General features: G+C 38.6%; 2 protein-coding genes across 3 annotated transcripts in view; both read left to right on the top strand.

Annotated features, from left to right (window-relative positions):
* The first annotated feature begins 138 nt into the window (after window positions 1-138).
* On the top strand, window positions 139-12,648 carry vezf1b (vascular endothelial zinc finger 1b). Its single transcript, XM_055196832.2, has 5 exons — window positions 139-290; window positions 6,896-7,650; window positions 7,992-8,061; window positions 8,207-8,372; window positions 8,483-12,648. Exons 1-5 carry the CDS (start codon window positions 258-260, stop codon window positions 8,830-8,832), a joined length of 1,374 nt encoding a protein of 457 aa, XP_055052807.2. The 5' UTR covers window positions 139-257; the 3' UTR covers window positions 8,833-12,648.
* A 1,400-nt stretch (window positions 12,649-14,048) lies between these two features.
* The window catches only part of cuedc1b (CUE domain containing 1b), a 32,030-nt gene continuing 25,460 nt past the window's right edge, over window positions 14,049-20,618 (top strand). The window contains exon 1 of one of the 2 annotated variants that reach the window (XM_055196836.2): window positions 14,049-14,364. The gene's annotated coding sequence lies outside the window, so the exon portion shown is untranslated. The remainder of the gene's footprint in view (window positions 14,365-20,618) is intronic. The other variant, XM_055196833.2, reaches the window with a different exon arrangement.

The raw sequence follows: 20,618 nt of genomic DNA, 5'->3' as shown, positions 1-20,618 counted from the left end.
ATTTACTTATTAAAAAAAACTATATTTTTAATATAAATTTGTATGATTTATATACAATTATTTTTTTGTGTTGAAAGTTTATATGTGTGCAAAAGTGTGTTGTTGTGTGTGCTGTAGTGTGCTGGAGCGCGCTTGCAGAATCTCAGCAGATGAAATGGTTTGGCCCTCGGGGTTACAGGAAGTTGTAGCAGCTGCCATGTTCAGCTGCTTTGTGTAGATTTCTTGTAGGTTTCCTGCAGATTTTTTTAAGTGTTGCAATGGAGACGAGCTGGAGTTCATTTTTATTTCAGGTAAGCCGAACGTTTGAAATAAACGGGGAACGCGCGGGGAGCATCGAGAGTCGAGCGGACTCTTAACGACGACGCGAGTGGCGCAGATTTGAGCTTTGAGAGGATTTTTAAGGCAGTAAAAACAATGGTAGCTAAGCTAGCTCACATTAGCCGCTAATGCTGCAGCTCCCAGACTTCCAGCTGTGAACTATGAGGGAAACGTACGAGGCATTTCTTTCCCCCCTTTTTACATCTTTCTCATGTTCACTCTCTTTTACACTTTTTCTTTGTTTTATTCGCTTGTGTAGCTTAATTTGAGCACTTTTATTTAGCATCCCAAAGCTCAGTCTGGGGTACTCATTGATTTTGTTGTGACACAATTTGGTTGTTTTGGACAGACGTAGCGTTCATGTCTGCGTAGAAAACAATAAATACACAGTGTTTGTGCGCAACTGAAAGCACGGGTTTAATATGTTGAATTTAGTGTTTTTCTTTCTGTATCCGTCTGATTTTATTGCTTTGAACTCAGTTTCATCTGCTACTTTTATTGGAGGGAACGTGTGGATAATGGCTGTGTTTCGAAACGTAGTACGCCGCCTACCTAGGCAGCACGTCGGGGTGTCACAATCAAAGTTGAACATGCAGATAATGGCCAGAAATAGTCAAGCTTTGATGTGAACGTTTCAACACGCATACCAATCTTAAAAATGTTTTGTATTTGGACAGCTTGCAATGTTGACGCAGTAAATGCAAGCAGTAGTAGTGGCGGGTTAGTTTAAGTTTTAGAACACTTCTCAACACACGTTAAAACTACTATAGTAACTGTAGTATGCTGTAGTGCGTCTATACCATATAATCTAATGTAAGTACTATAGTAATGCTGAATTTGATTATAGTAAGTACTGTAGTAAATAGTGTAATAATAAGAAATCATTTGGCATTTGAGCTATGCTATAGTAAGACTATGTTCAGGTTACTGACAACCTTTATTGTATGTAAATAGTAATATTGAAGCATGCATTGTGTTGTTATTGGTAAAGGTGTAGTGCATATGTTTTATCACTGATGCATGGGACATTTGGTGTATGTTGCTGTATAGCTCAGTGATAGAGCATTGGTTAGTAGCAGGACTAATTGGTTCGAACACGCATACCAATAAAAAAAATGTATAACAAGTCCCTTTGGATAAAAGCGTAAGCCAAAGTGTTTATATTAAAACGGGAGTGCATAGACTTTTTGACAGTATGTAACCTTCATTTCCATTAACCCTATACGATACCGTCATCAAAGGTGTCTGTGCTACTTGATTTCTTACTGTTTTGTCTTTACTGCTCTGCTTTCTTGGGGCTATAAGGAAGCAATGCAGCTTTCTCTCTTTTGTCTTTTCCCTTGGGAAAGAAAGCATTTGACTGCTCTAGGCTTTGTTCCAAATAAGTTTGCCGAAATGCATTTCCTTTTGAAATGGAAAAAGTTTTTGCGAATCTGTAAACACAGGAAGCAATGTATCTACTTCAGCGAATGCAGATGCAAACAACTGGGCTGCAAGTAGTGAAATAATTCTAAATTGCAATTGTGGTGTTGCATTATCTTAATTATCAGTGTTGTTTATATTACATTTATCCTAGGGCTGCACAGTATATCGAAATCTTTAAAATGTTGCAGAAATGCATACAAAATATACATATTGCAGTTATTTGCAACAACCGATAGATTTTATTACTTTTAGGGGCGGTTACCTGGACAGGGATTAGACTAGTCCTAGACTAGAATAAATGTAAGAGCTGTCTAAACAACTTGCACTGAGATATCTTTAAATACAACAGTGACCTTTGTTTTGCCTCAAAATGCACACAATAATGTTTTTAGCAAGGCATGTTTGTTAAAAGTAGTTATATTTCCTAATTAAACTAAGGTCTAGTCCTGGTTTAAGCTAATCCCTGTGCGGGAAACCACCTCTTAAAGATTATGTATAGTCCGTTTTAGCAAACAGACTGGCATAAAAATTGCTTGTGTGAGAATGAATATAAAACATGTATGTTTTCTTTATAATTTTCAGTTTTCAAACATATTTTCAACATACCAAAAATATATGTTCATAAAACAATGCATTATTATATTGCATACGCTGTAAAAATCATATATGTTGAGTTGACAAAAAATGCTGCATTTTTTACAGTGTAGCGTTTATCACCTCATTTGGGAAGTTATCGCATATCTAATTTTTCCTTTTAACTCTTACCTCGTCAGCGTTTTTTTAAAAAAAGTTGCCAGCCAGCACCAGCATTTTTTATGATTTTCACATTAGATTAATTTCTTCCAGAAAATGTTCTTTTTTAAATATATAAAAATACAATATATCAAATAAAAGAACAGACCCCCTGCTTTTTTTAAATAAGTTTCATCCTACCTTAATTTGTTTTCTTTTTATTACCTCTCAAATATAGGTAGGTTTCTTCAAAAATACCAAATTTTGAGCAAAAAGCTGAGATAATTAAATTTTTGTGAAGGACTTTTGATAGAGATCAGATTCAGAGCGATCATCAAAACATACAGGGGTAGTTTCCTGGACAGGGATTAGCTTAAGTCAGGACTAGGCCTTAGTTTAATGAGGAAATATAACTAGTTTTAACAAACACACCTTACTAAAAACATAACTTCTGTGCATTTTCAGGCAAGACAAATGGCACTGATATATTTTAACGAACAGTATGTAAGAATTTTATATCAATTAATCATAAAATGGCCCTGATATGTCACTAGACATTAAGAAATCATTTTCATTTCAAATATCATGGACAACAGTGGTCTGGCCAGGATATTGTCATTTAAAAAGTGGAGTCGCATCCCTCAACTGATGTTTATGTTGTCATTTTGTGTATTGGCCACCACATGTGTGATTGCAGTACCAGTTTTAGCCACAAGTTTTGTGATTGCAATACCAGTTTTGGCCACAATCCTACATACTGTCCCTTTAAGATATGGCAGTGCAAGTTGTTTTCAGTTTGGACAGCTCTTACATTTATTTTAGACTAGGAGTAGTCTAATCCTTGTCCGGGAAACCGCCCCACAGAGTTTGAACTGTTTGCCCTAAGGGAATACTTCTGGGTTTTACAAGTTGGGAAAGATTGTCACCTGGATAATAGCGAAAATACGGATTGCCGGAAAAACTTGTCATTGGCAGGAAAGCGTTTTCTCTTGATTGACTTGTCAATGGCGGGGAAGGAGTTAATGTCATGCAGCTTTTAATTTTATCCAAAGCGACTTACAGTCCATTAAAAGGTATACATTTTCATAATTGTGTATTTCCTGGGTTTGAACCCTTGACCTTTTGCGCTGCTAACTCAATGCTCCACCACTGAGCTATGCAGGAGCTATTGTTTGTGTGAGGTTTTTTTTTTGTTACACAATTTCTTGCTTGTTTGGTTAATAAAACAAGGCTTTTACCAGCAAAGGCATTTCTTCCAAACCCTTGCATGCACTGACTGGACACAATCCATATTTGAATTGTGTACAAACTCCCCACTGCTCCGGATATTCTCAGTAACTTTCAGGGTTCACTGACCATTCATGAGATAAACGCTTCCATGTTTCCTTCTCAGTAGTCTGTTCAAAGTTTTTTTTGCCCAAAGGTTATAACCCCATAAGATTGTAGGCTTTTTCACTTCCATCAGTTTTATATCCAGAAGATCAGTGATTTAGTTATAACCCCAGATTTGGTTTATAGACCTGTAAAAGCTGGTATAAAGAAGTGCTTAATTTGACCTGCTTGATTTCACCCATGTGACGAAGCATCTAATGAGACAACGGTCTAGCGCGTCACTCGTCATTGTTCTGCAGGCGTCTGAGGTTATTCATGAGCAAAGCATTGTCCGGCTCCCAACAGGCATCTCCTAATCTGTCTGCAGCAAACAAGAAGCTGATTCACCAGCTTCTCTCTTTGGAGTAAATGAGTTCTTCTGTGTGCCGTTGTTGTTTTTTTGACAGGTTACATGATTAGATGTTGGTTTTGTATTATTTTGTTGTTATTTTTTTGGGCAGATTAATGCCTTTCCCACTTTTTTGGCAGTAAGAATGCCTGTAATAGGCAGGCTTATGAAGATTTAACTGTGCATCTGCTATCTTCACTCATCATGGTTAAAGTTTTGCCTCTGAAAAGGCATGTGCAAAACATCTGAACGTGTATATATATTTTATTTTATATAGTGACAAGGATTTTATTTTCCACTTTTTGGCATGTATGCAGTTGATGTGGATAAACCTATAATATGCATATACTTGTCATTCAAGTGTAGGCTGACAACAGCATCACATTTTATATAAATGCTGTTTGGGATTGCGTTAGATTTCATTTTGTTTTTGGTCACGCTTGTCAGATGTGAATCTGCATTTTAAAGCCTTGCTTCAAGTGTCTTCTATTAGTTTCTGTGTCTGTGTTTTTGGGGTGGAGTGACCTTGGACTTCATTGTGAATTTGTATCAAAATAATCACAGCAGCGTTAAGACTCAGCAGGCTCTCCTACTGTCACGGTTTGAGTCCTCCTTATCTGGCTGCTCCTCAGTTATGCGTTTGTCCAAATACAAATTCGTATGATAATCCCAATAGTGGTATTAGTTTTCTATAGCGCTTTTTACAAAGCAACTTTACAGTAAATACATAATAGTTAATACAGTATTAGATAAAAAGAAACCCGTAAGCCCTTAACCAAATTCATAGGTGTTGTTGTTACTCTTCAAGGGTGTATATGTTTAAAGTGGGGCGTAGCATTTCCACAGCCATCGTTGGATGCAGGTTCAAGTCTCTTGTTACTGTAGGGGTACAATTGTGTTTGATTGCGCACCCCCCCCCCTCGACGACTGGATGCCGTGACCAATGGGACAATGCCGGCAGCTGCAGAATAGGGAGCCTAATAATCCTGTAGTCTTTAGTAGCTGCTCTTGTTTTAGGCCCTACGCTCCCCCAACCAACGCCCTATACCTCTTATGTGCAAGTCATGCTCTGCTGAGCTCCACCCAAATTAATTGATTTTTACACACGTCCTGCAAACAGGCGTCATTGGATAGAAAATGACAGTTTTGTACCGCGGTATTATATTACGTGTAATGCATTATTGTGAAACGCAAGTCTCATTCTTGTAGTCATGCCATATAACATTTTGGAGGAGGTCGTTTGATGCACAAAGAGGGATTTGATGGTTTTAAAAATATCGATAGTAGAGATCGAAATATCGATACACTATCGATACTGCTAACTATCACGATAGTTAGCTGTATCTCTATTTTTGCACAGCCCTTCTTATAATGTTGATTCATAGTCGCAGCAAATTTAGCTGCTTGTGCTATTGTGTATTACGTTGTGTTATCTGTGGATTTTCTGTGCTTTCCACTGCTTCTATTAATGTAAAGCTGCTTTGAAACAATCACCAATTGTGAAAAGTGCTATATAAATAAAATCGAATTGAATTAAATTGAATTGCAGTGACAGTATGGCTTATAAAACATACAGGTCTAGCATCTTATCCTGAGCCTGGGCATCTTAAAATCTGTTAGGCAAGTCACATGAATAACTGCTTTTATAACCGGCTCATATCATTTACATGCAATAAATATGTAGGTTGACGGAAGCTGCTAGTGTCTTTGCAAAAACCATTGCTTTTCAGTACAAACCTTGTTATTCAATAGTACTGCACCTTTGCATAGTCTTAAAGTAAATAACAGGGATTAGGTTTGTCAAAAAGTATTTGAAAATAACACGCCTGCTCTTTCATTTTTCAGATTTATTGTTTTGAAGCATCACTGCTTTGTTATGGACTGTTTTAACATTATTTATTCAAATCTGAATGCTTAATATTCCAACTCTCTCTTTCGAGCTCTCTTCAATATCTGGTTAGTCATCCTTCGCTTTGCCGAACAGCTGACTCGTCCCCCTGCTAGGTTCCAGTCAGGGCTTCTCTTGTTTTCCAAGTTGCACAGATGCCCTGGATATGAGTCAGTTTCTATTTTCGCTGAACATTTAACACCGTCTCTCAGCTGAGGTCGTGTCTACCTCATACTGTCCAATGGCAACACTGGCCCATAAATCCACAGCCAGTCATTTCTCACAGCTCAGGCATCCAGTTCCCACATGTTCAATGCAAATCATCATCTTGCACAATAACCTTGTCTTTGAAACGCACCTTTCTGAAATATTGTGGTTCTTTTTTTGTGTTTAATGAAATTTTTATGTTATATTATCAGATGTTATGTTATCAGCAGATTATTTTGAGTGAAATGGTGAATAGCCTCTTTCTTTTATTGGAAGCCTACACTGCAAATTGTCCAAAATTTGTCCAAAGTCTGATGATCTGATTTTCCTGCATGATTTGAGTAGTAAAGTAAATCGGATCTTCCTTGCACTGGCTTGCACACAATTGGCTTGCATTCCTTACATCCAACGGGACACCTTTTTTTCCTGTTTACATAATCTACTTCCTAATTAATCGAACTGTATGAAGTTATATTGGATGCATGCACAAGTTAAATTTCTTAGGCATATTGTATTAATATGATTTTTGTGCAATATACCCAAATTCTTTAGTAAGTTAAGGCGTAGGTACTGCACTTGTTAACATATCTTTTCTTCCTTTTCAGCAGGCCAATGAAGCCCTCCACCACCAGCATCATGTCACCCAGAACAGCCTGCTGCCACTGCTCAATTCTGGCAATGAGCCGCAGGATCAAAAGCCTGTTCTTCCCATCCCTCTCGACCAGAAGCCTCCCATCATTCCTGCCGACCTCCTCAAGGACAGTATGGCTGGCGGGGCAGGAGGAGGTGGCGGAGGAGGCGGCGGAGGAGGGCCGGTTGTTGTAAAAAAGGAGCCCAAGTCGAAAACGCCCTTCATATGCGGCTACTGCAACAAGGCCTTTCGGGACAGCTACCACCTACGGCGGCACGAGTCCTGCCACACGGGCATCAAGATGGTGTCACGGCCCAAGAAGACAACCACAGCGCCCACCATGGTGCCTCTCATCTCCACTGTGCCACGTGATAACAACTCCAACCCCTCTTACATATCCACGGTGGCGGGCATCCTTACCACGGCAACCACCTCTGCATCCACAGCTGCGGGCGTGATGTCGGCCCTGCCTCAGCAGCCGCCAGTGCCCAAGAAGCCCCCCAAGCCGGTGAAGAAGAACCACGGCTGCGATATGTGCGGTAAGGCCTTCCGCGACGTCTACCACCTCAACCGCCACAAGCTTTCACACTCGGATGAGAAGCCCTTTGAGTGCCCCATCTGCCACCAGCGTTTTAAGAGGAAGGACCGCATGACATACCACGTCCGCTCGCATGATGGTGGTGTGCACAAGCCGTATATCTGCTCCGTCTGCGGGAAGGGCTTCTCTCGGTAAGTGAAGAATTTAGTGCGTTTATACCAAATTTGAGAACAGCTGTTGTAAAAGTAGCAGACTTCACTTGCCATGCAACTTTATTAGCGGTGCTTGCTAATGCTAAGTCAAGGAAGTTTCATTTTATGGCCATCATGTTAAAACATGTTTGTTTACTTAGATGGCTTTATTGATTGAACCCTCATTTTTAAAGATCTGAGGACATCTGAATAGAAAAGTATACAAAGGAAAGTAGCAGGAATAATAGGTACTAGGAATTTTGGCTGCAGGTGATGACGCAAATGTGTTTCATATTTCTTCAGTGTACAGTGAAGTAATTAGCAGTTTTTTCCACCGACAGGCCGGATCATCTTAGCTGTCATGTCAAGCATGTTCACTCCACAGAACGACCCTTTAAATGCCAAGTAACGGTAAGGCTATGTATCTATTTTTTACCTATGCACACCAAGCATTTGTTTCTAGTAACTCCATTTGGCTCAGTGTAGTGGATTGCTATAGCGATTCATTGCATCTGCTAACGCAGTTTGTTCACATGCAAATAATTTGTCCATCAAGGCCTGTACGTCAGCCTTCGCCACCAAAGACCGTCTGCGCTCTCACATGATACGGCACGAGGGCAAGGTCACCTGCAACATCTGCGGGAAGATGCTGAGTGCCGCCTATATCACCAGCCACCTCAAGACCCACGGGCAGGCCAGCTTCAACTCAACCTGTAACAAAGGTATGACAGCCCACAGACTTGTGGACTGTAAAATGACGGTCAAATATATAGTGGTCAACTGTTAAATGGCTCCCATTGTTTAATGTAATCTCTGAATATTTTTTCTCCAGACTCTAACAACGTTTGTAACTCTGCCTCAGCCACGCCAGTAACTGCTTCTACCGCATCCAACACTACAGCCATGAACCGCGGCACCGCCAGCAACCCCGTCACCATCGCTGCCCAGATGAACATCGCCACCAACACGGTCAACATCACCTCCCCCATCAGCCTACAGCACCCGGTCACCATCACCGGTCCGGTCAACATCCCAGCCTCCGCATCCATGAACATCGCCCATCCGGTAGCCATCACATCGCCCATGTCAATGAACATCACAGGTCCCCTCAACATCGCCATGAGGCCGATGGATAGCATGCCTTTCCTCTCACAGATCCTGCCTTCCTCTCCTCCCTGGTAGAACTTTGCCCCACCCCTTGCCCTATCCCAAAAAACCCACCTCTCGTCGTAAAACTCATGTCTCCTGTTTTAGTCTTCCTCTCCGGCCATGAGGGAAAAAGATCCTGGAGGAATGGCGAGTATTGGGAATGTAGACGTCCACAGCGACAAGGAATACGGAAATGGTGGAAGTTAGCTGGCACCTTGCGTATTTTTCGGTTGTCTAGAGTTAGCGAGGACAGAAATCAATAGGTATTGCATGGAGTGGAAGACTGACGTGCTGTATGTTTGGTGATTTTTCACTTTTCTAGTGCCAGAAAATCCTTGCCAGTCGTCTATCTGAAGTGGAGCACGTTGCCCCTTCAGGTAGCGCACGTTGGTTAGTATTAACGGTTTAAGGACTTTGGCATATATTAACTGTGAGGATTTTATTTTTTGTTACTGTTAGCTTGCTTATCAGTATTTTATAGTTTTATGCATTTTATGCGAGTCATGTACATCAAATGGGACAGTGGCTTCCATTTCTTGGAAGATGAGATGGTTTTTTGTTTTGAGACAATACTCTACGAATGAGGAAAACTAAAGTTTAGAATATGTTTTAAAAGGCATCCTTTCATTGTAAGCCTTTTAATCTCTAGCTGTGTTTTTATTTCTATTATAATTATTATTCTTTATAGATCTTTTGGAGTTGGTCATTCCTGATTGTAGAATAATTTTGTGGTTCTTGTTTCAATAGCTGGGATATTCTTCCGCTTAGTGAGGTTGGACGTTACAGTAACAGTCTGATACAATCTTGCACTGAACTCGTATCTATTTGGCGATATTTTAACGGCAGTATTATTTTGGATCAAACATCTTGAGCGTTGTTTGTCAAACCTATTCATATAGAATGCCTGGTCACCAAGTGGCCATCTTTAACACACTGAAAGGTTCATTCTTAATATTATCTCAAGAGCATTTAGTTTTGTAACTTTCTTCTTTGCTCTTCCTCGCTGAATGATGAGGGCTGTTTCATAAGGACCTTTTGCTCAGGAACTTTACTGAGGGTGTCCTAACTTACCCTGCTCTTGTAGTGGATGGAGTCATGCCTTAAATTCTTCCGAAGCTAATTTCGTATGTTCTCAACACACTAAATATTACTTCTCCTTTATTAGCGAGAACTGAGAAGCACCTCAGGGGTTGGGGTGCCAAAGTACTTTGCTGTTGACATGCTCGTCCATCACAGGAGCAAATAGTTAACACAGCCTCTTTGTTCGTTTCCCCTGTCACAGTACAAACCAAAACTGCCTTCAATTTTCAGGGTTTGTCATACTGGCCGTCATCATCATTCAGAGTAGCCCTGTTAAATATAATTGCTGAACAATTCAAAAAGAGAATGAAATTTAAGTCACATAACAGTAGTCCATACTCCACACTATTTTCTTAATTTCGAGAAACAGGATAATTGAACTCTGTATAGAGAGAGATACGTATTTTTGACAAACCAGGAAGTAGGACTGGGTTCCCTCACTGGGTTGTGATATCAAGGTAATCTTTACAATTAAACACAACCTTTAGAAATTTTAAAATCTAAATGCATTTACTAGAAACAAAAAGCTAACTGAACTACACCACTATCACTCGACTTCGACATCATCACCACCAAGCTTCCAACTATTTTTTCCAACTTTACTAAATACATTTAAAAACATATACCCAGATAATGGAATATTTTGAGGATAAATCTCTTTTGGGAATTGTGCCCATATTGCAATGTTTTTGAGATTTCCATGCATGATATAAAATTCCCGACAATGTCTGTAGTTCTGTGTAGCATTTTGTTAGCGACCAAACTTAAATACTGCGTTCAGACCAGGCGCGGTAGAGGCGTCAAGCACGAGTGATTTCAATGTTAAGTCAATGTGAAGACGCGTTGATGTGCGTCTGGAGGTCTCGCGGCGTGAATGAGACATTTAGCACGGCGCGGTAGATGCGATTTCAGCTCATTCGCACGACTAGTTTGCATGAATTGAGCGTTGCTGCGGCAAACGCGCAAGTTGAAAAATGTGAACTTTGGCGGAAAAACACGCCGCGTTAACCAATCAGGAGCTTGCTCTAGTAGTGACTTGATTACAGGAAGCAAGCAAAGTCGCAGAAGCCCCTTCCATGACGCGAATTTCCGCGTGAATGTCTCGATGACTAGAATTTCACGCGCGGATGAAGCGAGTACTAAAAATGCTGAAGCGGCAAACTAGACGCGAATTTGACGCCTCAAACGCGGCTGGTGTGAACCCACTGTAAAGTCATGAGTGATCATTCTCAACCTGAATGATCTGATCACAACTCAATTTTCAGTAAATCTTCACCTAAATTTTGTTCTGATCTGCAAAAAAGCAGTTGTATGACTTCAGAAGACTTTGAATATAGTGCTCGAGTTGTATGGATTATTTTATGATGATTTATTTGTATACTTAAACCTGAAAACCTCAATTCTCTTGCATTGTAATTGCATGGAAAAACAACCAGTACAATTTAATGTGTGTTGGAAACAGCATAAAGGTGAGTGAATGATGACGGAATTGACATTTTTGGATGAACTATCCTTTTAAATACATATCCCCGAAGTTACTTTTCTATTTGATTTCTTCTCTTGTTGTATTCATATAAGCAATATATTTTTCTTGGTCCTCTTGTTGTGACCCAGCCCGACAGCTGTCTTGCCCATTTTTGTGTTTTATTATAAGGAAAAACTGATGCAAAAGATGCTGTCATGTGTTGCCCTCACGTCTGGGTTTGTATGAGCGTGTGTGATTATAAATGATTCTTAAACAAACCAGCTGAATGTGATGATAATATATTAATTGATGATGTCATGGCTACCACTGTCTGGGCATAAAGTTTAGTTTGTATTAACTTGACACCCCCTAGTATTTCTCAATTGACCAGGTAGCGGCGAAAGGTTTGTGGTCTTAGGTTGCCATTACATGGATTTACATGTCGGGTATGTGAAATCTGAAATCACTCAATGGCCTGATCAATATTTTCTTTTTCATTTTTGTAATGTTGCCTTGTTTTGGCAGTTTATTTTGGCTGAGTTTCAGGAACTGGAATTCAAGGAATGTGATTGAATTGACTGAAGACACTACAAATGACAAAAAGGTTTTAATTGTGCTTGTGATAAATGTCTGTCTTTCCGCGATGGCATCACTTCCGTGCCTGAACTGCATGTGTGAAAATGCCACAGTGAAACTATCGGTTTTCACTGTTCGGCTTGCAGTGCTCGGCAAAGGAACCTGCCTGAGCGACCAACTGCAGTTTAACTGTTTACCAAATGTGTGTGGAGATTTAAAATCTATTTTGCATATGAAATATCAAGTTGTCATGTTTGAGGAATTATGGATTTGTTTTTTTATCCTATAAAGTATTGCTCATTGAAGTTACTCCTTATGCATCAGTATCTTTAAAAGAACACGTCTGTTTAAATGGGGTAAAATGAAAAGGCTTTGTATTCGGTTTCGGACTGGAGGGTTATAAATTAGTCCGGTCTTTTGTTTCGTGTTTTTTGTTTTGTTAAATTGGCAACCCATGTGAAAGCCAATGAATGTATATCTTTGTACAAAACCATTTAGCTCAGAGAACGTGGTAGTTATGATAGACACATGCAAGGAAAAATACAAGTAAAATAACCTTTTATAAGACTTTTTGTATTAGAACATTAACATTGGTAATTTTGTATATATGAAGACTAGGCTTTTTTTGGTTAGCAGAAAAGTAAAACATTCCTACAATTATGTAAACACATTGCGCAATGTTTTATGTGCCTTTTATTTGGGTTGTCTAAATAAAAGAAAACTGTAAAGTATGGCTTCGGTTCATTCATTAAAGATATTTACATTTATACACGCACAAAAAAATGCTGGGTTATTTTCAATCCAAATAAAGGACGAGCCCAGCCCATTGGGTTGTAATATAGCCTACAATATGCTGGGTTGTTTTAACCTATTGTTGGGTCAAACATTTTTTGGGGTGAATTTGACCCAACGGCTGGATTTGTATCTTTCTAAACCGTCTTTGGGTTGAATATGTCTCAGCATTTATATTTTGTACTTTTATCTGAAGCAACTTGCAGTTCATTTAGGGTGATTCAACTCATGAACTTCAGCTTGGATGTTGCCATGTTCTACTAGTTATGGGAACTGTATGTGTAATGTAATAAAGAAATCTTAGTATAAACAAAAAGCAGTAAGCCCGACTCAGCATTGTCTAAATAAAATATTTACATTCATAAGTAATGAAATAATAAACTCAATGTTTAGATCCAGACATTCCTGCAGGCACCTTGCAGTACATATTAAATTTTGGGCATAGATTTATCTAGATAAATCTCATACAAAAAAGGGAGTTTTTTTGCATAATATACGAGTTTGTGCTGTGTAGAAATATTATGTATATTTAAACACACACATATACACATATATACACATGTAAATGTTTTTTAAATACATACATGAATGTGTTTGTATTTATATATACATAATAATTACACACAGCACAAACTCATATGTTATGCATAAAATTACTTTTATTTTGTATGAGATTAATCTAGATTCTATGCCCAGCCCTAATTAAATTCCAGTAATACCCATCTTGACTTTGAATGCATTCATCTATCAATGACAAACTCACTGAGATGAGAACCACAAAGTTTGAGAACCACTGATCTAGGAATTTACTTCAGTATAGTAAATTCTAAAGTATAATACTGTATTTTTCACGTGAGTGTGTATATTGCTACACCTGCACAATGGCCTGCAATGGTCAGCATTTCCCAACCCTGTTCCTGGAGGCACACCAACAGTGCATGTTTTGGATGTCTCCCACATCTGACCCCATTATTTCCCATCTGGTGGAGTGGGAGTCTCTACTAATGATTGGATTCAGGTGTTTGGATAGAAATGTGCCTCCAAGAACATAGCTGTGAAACGCTGGCCTATGTTGATATAACTGCATACTGGAGATCTTCAAATAGGGCGTGAAGGCCAAAGGTGGGCGGTTCCCCCAAAAGAAGGCGGGTTGGGCGGGGATTAGGCGTATGCTCCTGCTTTGGAATCGCTCTCGCGGAACTCTGATGTCATACATTGATCGTTCTGCGCAGCGCCGCATGAAGTCGAACACACCAATTCCGTGCCCTTTTGGAGTTTACGCCCCCATTTGGAGAGCTCCAGTCTGCAGAAACAGCGGGTGTAATTCCGCTTACCGTTCACTAGGCGGCTGTGTGGCTCTCTATTTCCTCACACACACGTTCAGACTGTGACAGATTTTTTTCCATCTCTTTGATTCATCCCCATGCAAAACAACACACGGCTAGTTCCCTTTCTCTGGGATTTCGCACGCCGGGACAGGAACACACCGACCGAGACTGAGCCGGTGTCGACGAAGATGATGCACATTTACGTGCATAGTCAATTAAAACCCATCAGGATGAATAAATAGTAATTCTTTTTAAGGATATATAAGGAGGAAACGGCGGAACGGGATTGGGAACGTGCGCTGCTTCTGTTCACCTAACGTTACAGTAAGTAGCTTTGTTTGTACACGGGCTTGAATTTACACTGTAACTCCACGACCTTTGAGTTATAAAACAGCTGTGTAGTTACAAAGGCGATTAAATGTCTTAATTCGTGTTTTATAACTGTTTAGAGGGTCTTTTAAAAAGCAGGGCTCCTTTTTGGTTACTGTTGTTGTTGTGTCTCGTGAACTGTTGCGGCCTCGCGTCTTATTATTTACACTTAAATTATATGTATTTAAATGAACAAGGATTTGAAAGCAAAAGTGTTAATGAAAAATAAAGTCTCAATACCTGAGCAGCATCGTCTTATGTTTTGCATCAATTGAAACCGTTTAAAACCATTGTCAGCTGTCTGCATCAGTGGATCCTAACCTTTTTGACTTCAGGCCCCCTTATTGTCCACAAAAATATTTGGAGCCCCCATTCAGCATTTCTACTTGGCTTGACATAACTAGAAATATGTATATTAGTTATAAAATAAGCAAACACTAAGACATATGTTGATTTTTATTTGTTTTATGTTATTTTAATGCTTGTTTTTTGGGGCACATTTTAAACCACATACGTCATCTTGGCCCTCAGTGGGCCCCAGACCCTTGCTTGAGAAAAACTGCTCAACGCATTTTGGAGCATCGGAGAGAGATGGCTTATTATAACTGGTTTGAAGACTTAAATCAAAGCACCCTTGATGCTCACAAATGAAACAATGGTGTTTATAAGCCATCATTGCTTTCTAATGGATAAGTAAATGCAAAACTTTTTTACTCATTAGCCTACACTTTTTGAAAACCTCACCCTAAAGGTTCCAGATTGTTTCTGGATGATTTAAGATTCACAGTAGGGATTTTAGAAAGATGATCTCTTGTGCTTTTTTTGGCATTGTGGTGTTCCCTTTCATAAAGGTATAGTTCACTAAAAAATTAACATTTTCTCATCATTTACCCACTCTCATGTTGTTACAAACATGTATACATTTATTAGTTCTGATGAACACTAAGGAAGAAATTTTGATTAATGTTTGTAACCAAACTGATCAGAAGCTCTTTTGACTTCCATATTAGGAAAGGTATAATTTGGAGGCTGTTTACACTTGGCATTAACATGTGTTTTCGTCGATCGGATCACAAGTGGACGACGTTAATGCCAGGTGTAAACGGTGTTCAAAACGTTTTGAGCTCGTCCACTTTCGACCACTTTCAACCACATCCAGAGGTGGTCGAAACCACTTTCGATCGGATCGCTTTGGAGTTGCGGAACGCACATGTGGTTGAATGCGTTCGAACAGCCACACGCGACCGCCTTCTCTCCGCCCATTTATCTAATCTGATGTATTAAACACAAGTTTTACGTCTTTTTTTGACTTCTGCCGTGAACATTCGGTGAACAGCGCTATTTTTAGCCTTTCATTGATAAAACTAAGCGGCTGATCTCCGTAGTTTTGTTTTGAAAGCGTGTGAAATTTGCGTGATCCTATTTCATCAATTGCGCTGAAAATTCAAAGAAAGCTCTTACATACTCATGTACAAAACACTGTGCAGCATGTTTACTTGCTAAACAAGCAGTGCACTCCGACATTATATTAGTTTGCGTCCATATAAACTTATAATCTCGCTCGGGTTTGAATGACAGCAGAGAGACTCGCCCACCGTCTCACAGACCACCCCCTCATAGTATTCAGCACAGAAGCGGTCGAAAGTGGACAAAAGAGACGGATTTAAATACCAGGTGTAAACGTAATGTGTGTCTCTCTCGTCCACTTGTGATCCGATCGATGAAAACACATCTTTATACCAAGTGTAAACAGCCCCTTGGAAGTCAATGGGGCTTCTGATGTATTTGGTTTCAAATCATTTGTCAAAATATGAAGAGTTTGGTTCCAAAACGCAATAAATCCATTTTGACTAATTTCGGTAAAGATTTGTTTTCTATACCAAGAAAGTGACAAGATGAAAACCACCATTTTCTGTTACAAACTTTCACATAGCATCTTTAGGTTATAAAAACATAAACAATTGAAATCAATAATTTGATTTTCAAAGATTTAGTGTATAAACTGATTATTTTTTCCACAAAATGCAATAAATCCATGACAATTTTTTTTCAAAATGCTATAAATCTTCATATTTGCTATGTTTTATTCATTTAGTTGACTAGTGGTACACTGATTAAAAAATAAACATTACTGGCATTAATCAAAACACTTAACGTACTTTGTCATATTAAGAACACTGTCATTGCTGCTGTCATCCTTGGGACGTCGTCACTGTAAGCGATCAGCTGTAAAATATCTTGGTCCTGCTCGATTTTCATTGGCTTTGCGTAAAATAATGGAAAGTTTTTCATAAGATCCTCTGGGGTCAATGTGAGAAGCTTGATGCTGTCAGGAGAACAAGCAAACGGCATTTTCCGTCTCCCGAGTGCCTCTCGCGTAAATTAATAGATGTTGATGGCTTTTCTTTCCCATCACATAAAACCATCACAGGTTTATCAATGCCATCAAAGTATTATTTTGTTTTGTTTGTTTCTTGATCACGAACTACAAGATGAGGAAAACTAGGATTCAGTGTATTTAACGCGCCGCCATTGTTTGTTTACAATGTTTGGAATGTTGCGCTGTAATTTGTGACGCGGATTTATTGCATTCAGCAGAAAAGGAGGACTGGCGTTTATTGCGTTTTGGGAAAAAATGAAGAAAAGATGACAGAATAACACGGCGGATATTGCATTTTGTGTAAAATTAAGACTTTACTTTTAAATACTGACCTGATACTGATTTTGGCAGTGATTCATTTTTTTTTTAATGGCGTTTATCGCGTTTTGGAACCAAACTCTTCATATATTCCTTTGTGTTCATTCACCAGAGAAATATATACAGGTTTGTAACAATATGAGAGCAAATTATGACAGAATTTCTGGGTGAAGTATCCTTTTAATAAGTGTTTTGATTAAGATCTTCAGTTTTTCTTTGGATCTGACACATCCAGAGATCTAGTCCAGCTTGTCATCTGCTATATTATCGCTGTATTCCATGTGTTTGGGACACCTAAAGTAATATAAACGAAACCTTATGTCTGTGTATTTATTGTTTTGGCATGAATGTAATTTTCTTCATCTACTCAGCATAACGTTACCTTAGTACATAGAGGTTTCCTTAATGAAACACTGCTGTCAGATTTTAAGATCCAATGCAGCACATCTTGTTTTGGCTTATGAAGCACATTGAGTAAGATCTGGATGTCTGCTGGCCATATTCCTGAATGGTGTAGATGGTAATGGTCTGACAGCTGGTGCCACTCCTTTCCCCTTACAGGGTTTTTGATTTGCATGTGGCCACTGACCCGGTTTTTGCCCTGCTTGAAGATGCTGAGTTGATGGACTCATTGTATCAATTTACCCACCCCCTATGTTTTGTTTGACATTATATGGTTGAAAGCTTTTTATGACTTGACGGTCCCATGTTCAACCTCAGGACCTCAGGGGTGAGAACAAGATGTAGTTTGCCCCCTTCGGATCCTCTTATTATTAATCTTTGAGTATTTGCTTCAGTTGCCTATAAAAATTTTAAACATTTTGTTTTTTTATTCATTTCGAAATTACAGTGTGCGTGTTATTACACTTTTTTGTTTACAATTACATTTTGGTTTAACATATTAGCTTTGGCCATAAGAATATAATACAAATGCAATTAATGAAACCAGTTGTATATCTTTAAAAATAGGCCTATGTGAAAGCGACTGGGAACTTCATACCAGTGGCGGCTCGTGACTGCTCATCCGAGGATGCGCCAATTCAAAATAAGTGTTCGGAGTGTCATGTAAACCATGTGCATCACGTGTTTTGTCTTAATAAGTGCCTGCTACACACGCGTCAAAACCTTTTCTAATAAAAGAGATGCTGATGTTCACAAAGTACACACATACCCTTAACAGTAAACTCGGATTACGCATGAGATTATGCGAGTATCTGGCAAACGCGAGCGTCTCTTTTATCATTAACCCTTTAGATGCGTCTGCAGCAGGGTCTTATTTTGACAAGACATGTGATGCACATGGGATCTCTCGATGCGCAGAACACATATTTTGATAAAAGGAACAACAAATAGGATGGGCTACATACATGTTGTGACGAACTTCGCATAGAGCGTCCTCGAAAAAAGAAGTCACCGGCCACCACTGCTTTATACTATATACATATTTAATGATAATGTTTGATCCCATTGGTCGCACATATCGTAGGCATTTACAATATTTAAATTTTTTAGCAGACACTTTTATCCAAATCAGCTCACAAATGTGGACGACAACAAGAAGTGTTACATTTAGCGTCCAAGTGGTATAGTACTGATACTAGGATTTAACATCATAAAAGGGGATTTTTAAAAAAAAAACAATAATAATATTTGCTATAGCAATTTTAAACAGTTAGATTAAAGTTAAACAGAAGTTTAGGTTAGGGATAAGTTAGGTGTGTTTTGGAAAAGGTGTGTCCTTGGTTTGTTTTGGAAGGTTTTGTGAACATTTGTCTTTTGCAAATGTTTTGTATGTTGGCCTTACAGCTGACAGTGGCAAACTTATGTTCCCTATGTAGCAGGTGGTGTAGAAAAGCTCTGTTGAGGTCATTTTTATTGGTTTTATGTCACAAACCTGTAACAGATCTACACAGAGGCAACACCCTGAAGACCCTACAGAAGGTCTTGTGGATATGCTGAGGTTTGAAGGTGATTGGTTTATTTCAGTTCTGTTTGTGTCATATCACAGTTTTGCAGGTATGATCTTTCAAATATATGATCTAGCCTTCAAATGTTAGCTCAAACAAACACAACAATGTTTGTTTGTTTTTGTTTTTTGCAGTGACACACTGCAGTTTTATATTTTTGTGGAAAATCAACCTTTAGTAACATCACAGATCTTACTTGCTGTCTCGCCATGTTAAGTCAGATTAAGAGATAAAAGTATTTGTCTTTTTCATAGTCATAGTCAATTTTTCTCACCCATTTTCTTATGTCTTCTTAGTTTAAAATCTCAGTTCCCTTCATGTTGGCTGGGACTGTTTTTCCTTTTTGAAAGCAGGTCAGAGTAGAGGAGGAAAATGAAGAGGAGAGTCTCATGGTGTCTGCACACTAAAAGTGAATTCAGTTATTTGCGTGAGTAAACTAGATGCAAAGTTAATGCAAAGACGTTAATTCGCATGGGAAGACGCATATAATGCAAATTTAACTTAATTGTGAAATTCGCATGACATGTTATCGTGCAAGCCTATCAGCAAAGAGCCTCTTGACACATCTGGTTTGACACGTCCAGTTGTATGATCAGAATATTTGTGGGCGTGATGCCAAAAACAAGTGATCCCATAAGTAATCTAGAGCGAGTAAAGTGCGTTTTTGACTGATTCCTGCTTGTTCATTTGACTTAAGGCCTTGGTAGGTGGGTGATTCTCACGAAAACTTGATTTTAAAACTGTCAAGCATGAAAATGTAAAAATTGCTTAAATTTACTTTTTTCCCACCAGACATTGAAAAACAAAGTCTGGAGTAAATGGGAACATTAATTTAAAAACTTTTACTTATCATTTAATACTTTTTGTAATATAATAAAAAAATTAGTCCTAAAAAATTTCATTACCGCAACAGTCAGAAAACATCAACACTGACATATTTTCAAAATTACATGACAACCCTGAAAGAACATAATTTGGAGATTCTGCACATGCATTTAAAATCAAAGTATTATGCTTCTATTTATTAAATTAACATTTAATAAGCATCTGTTGCGGTAATGATAATCAAAATGTCGTGTAAGCATTCTGACAAGACAATATTTCAAATTAATTGTAAAAAAATTATCTTACCTGGTAGCCATCTTGAAGTAACTGGTCCATGTGCTTGGTCACTCAAAATCAAACTTTATTAAAATTCTGTATGTGTGCTTAAACTGTTCTCAAAAAGTGTTGCGGAGGATGAGAACATCAGGCATGGACACATCATATTCCTAATTTTTCTTCATTATTATTATACATGAATATTCAGTAAATATTTTTTCTGTCATCTAAAGTAGTCTAGCAAAACATCCATTTATTTTTTTTCGTACTATTTTTGTGTTAATTTGATTAAATTACAACATAACGCATGTTCAAACACATCCGGACACATTGCGGTAATGAGAATTTCAGCAGAAAATGAGATAAAAATTTACAATTATAAATTCTTATGTTGAAATCACACATTGTGCAGGGTAGAACACAGTATTGTGTTAATTCTGATG

Source organism: Misgurnus anguillicaudatus, chromosome 24 (genome assembly GCF_027580225.2).
Source record: "Misgurnus anguillicaudatus chromosome 24, ASM2758022v2, whole genome shotgun sequence".
Classification (NCBI taxonomy): Eukaryota; Metazoa; Chordata; class Actinopteri; order Cypriniformes; family Cobitidae; genus Misgurnus; species Misgurnus anguillicaudatus.
The sequence above is the reverse complement of the archived record's forward strand: the minus strand, read 5'-3'. Positions and strand labels throughout refer to the sequence as shown.

Bases quoted from the DNA above. Each gene is read 5' to 3' on its own strand.
- vezf1b (XM_055196832.2), top strand. From the start codon at position 258: ATGGAGACGAGCTGGAGTTCATTTTTATTTCAG. The intron at 7,651-7,991 runs GTAAGTGAAGAA...TTCCACCGACAG, and splicing joins TGCGGGAAGGGCTTCTCTCG to GCCGGATCATCTTAGCTGTC. The intron at 8,062-8,206 runs GTAAGGCTATGT...TTGTCCATCAAG, and splicing joins CCTTTAAATGCCAAGTAACG to GCCTGTACGTCAGCCTTCGC.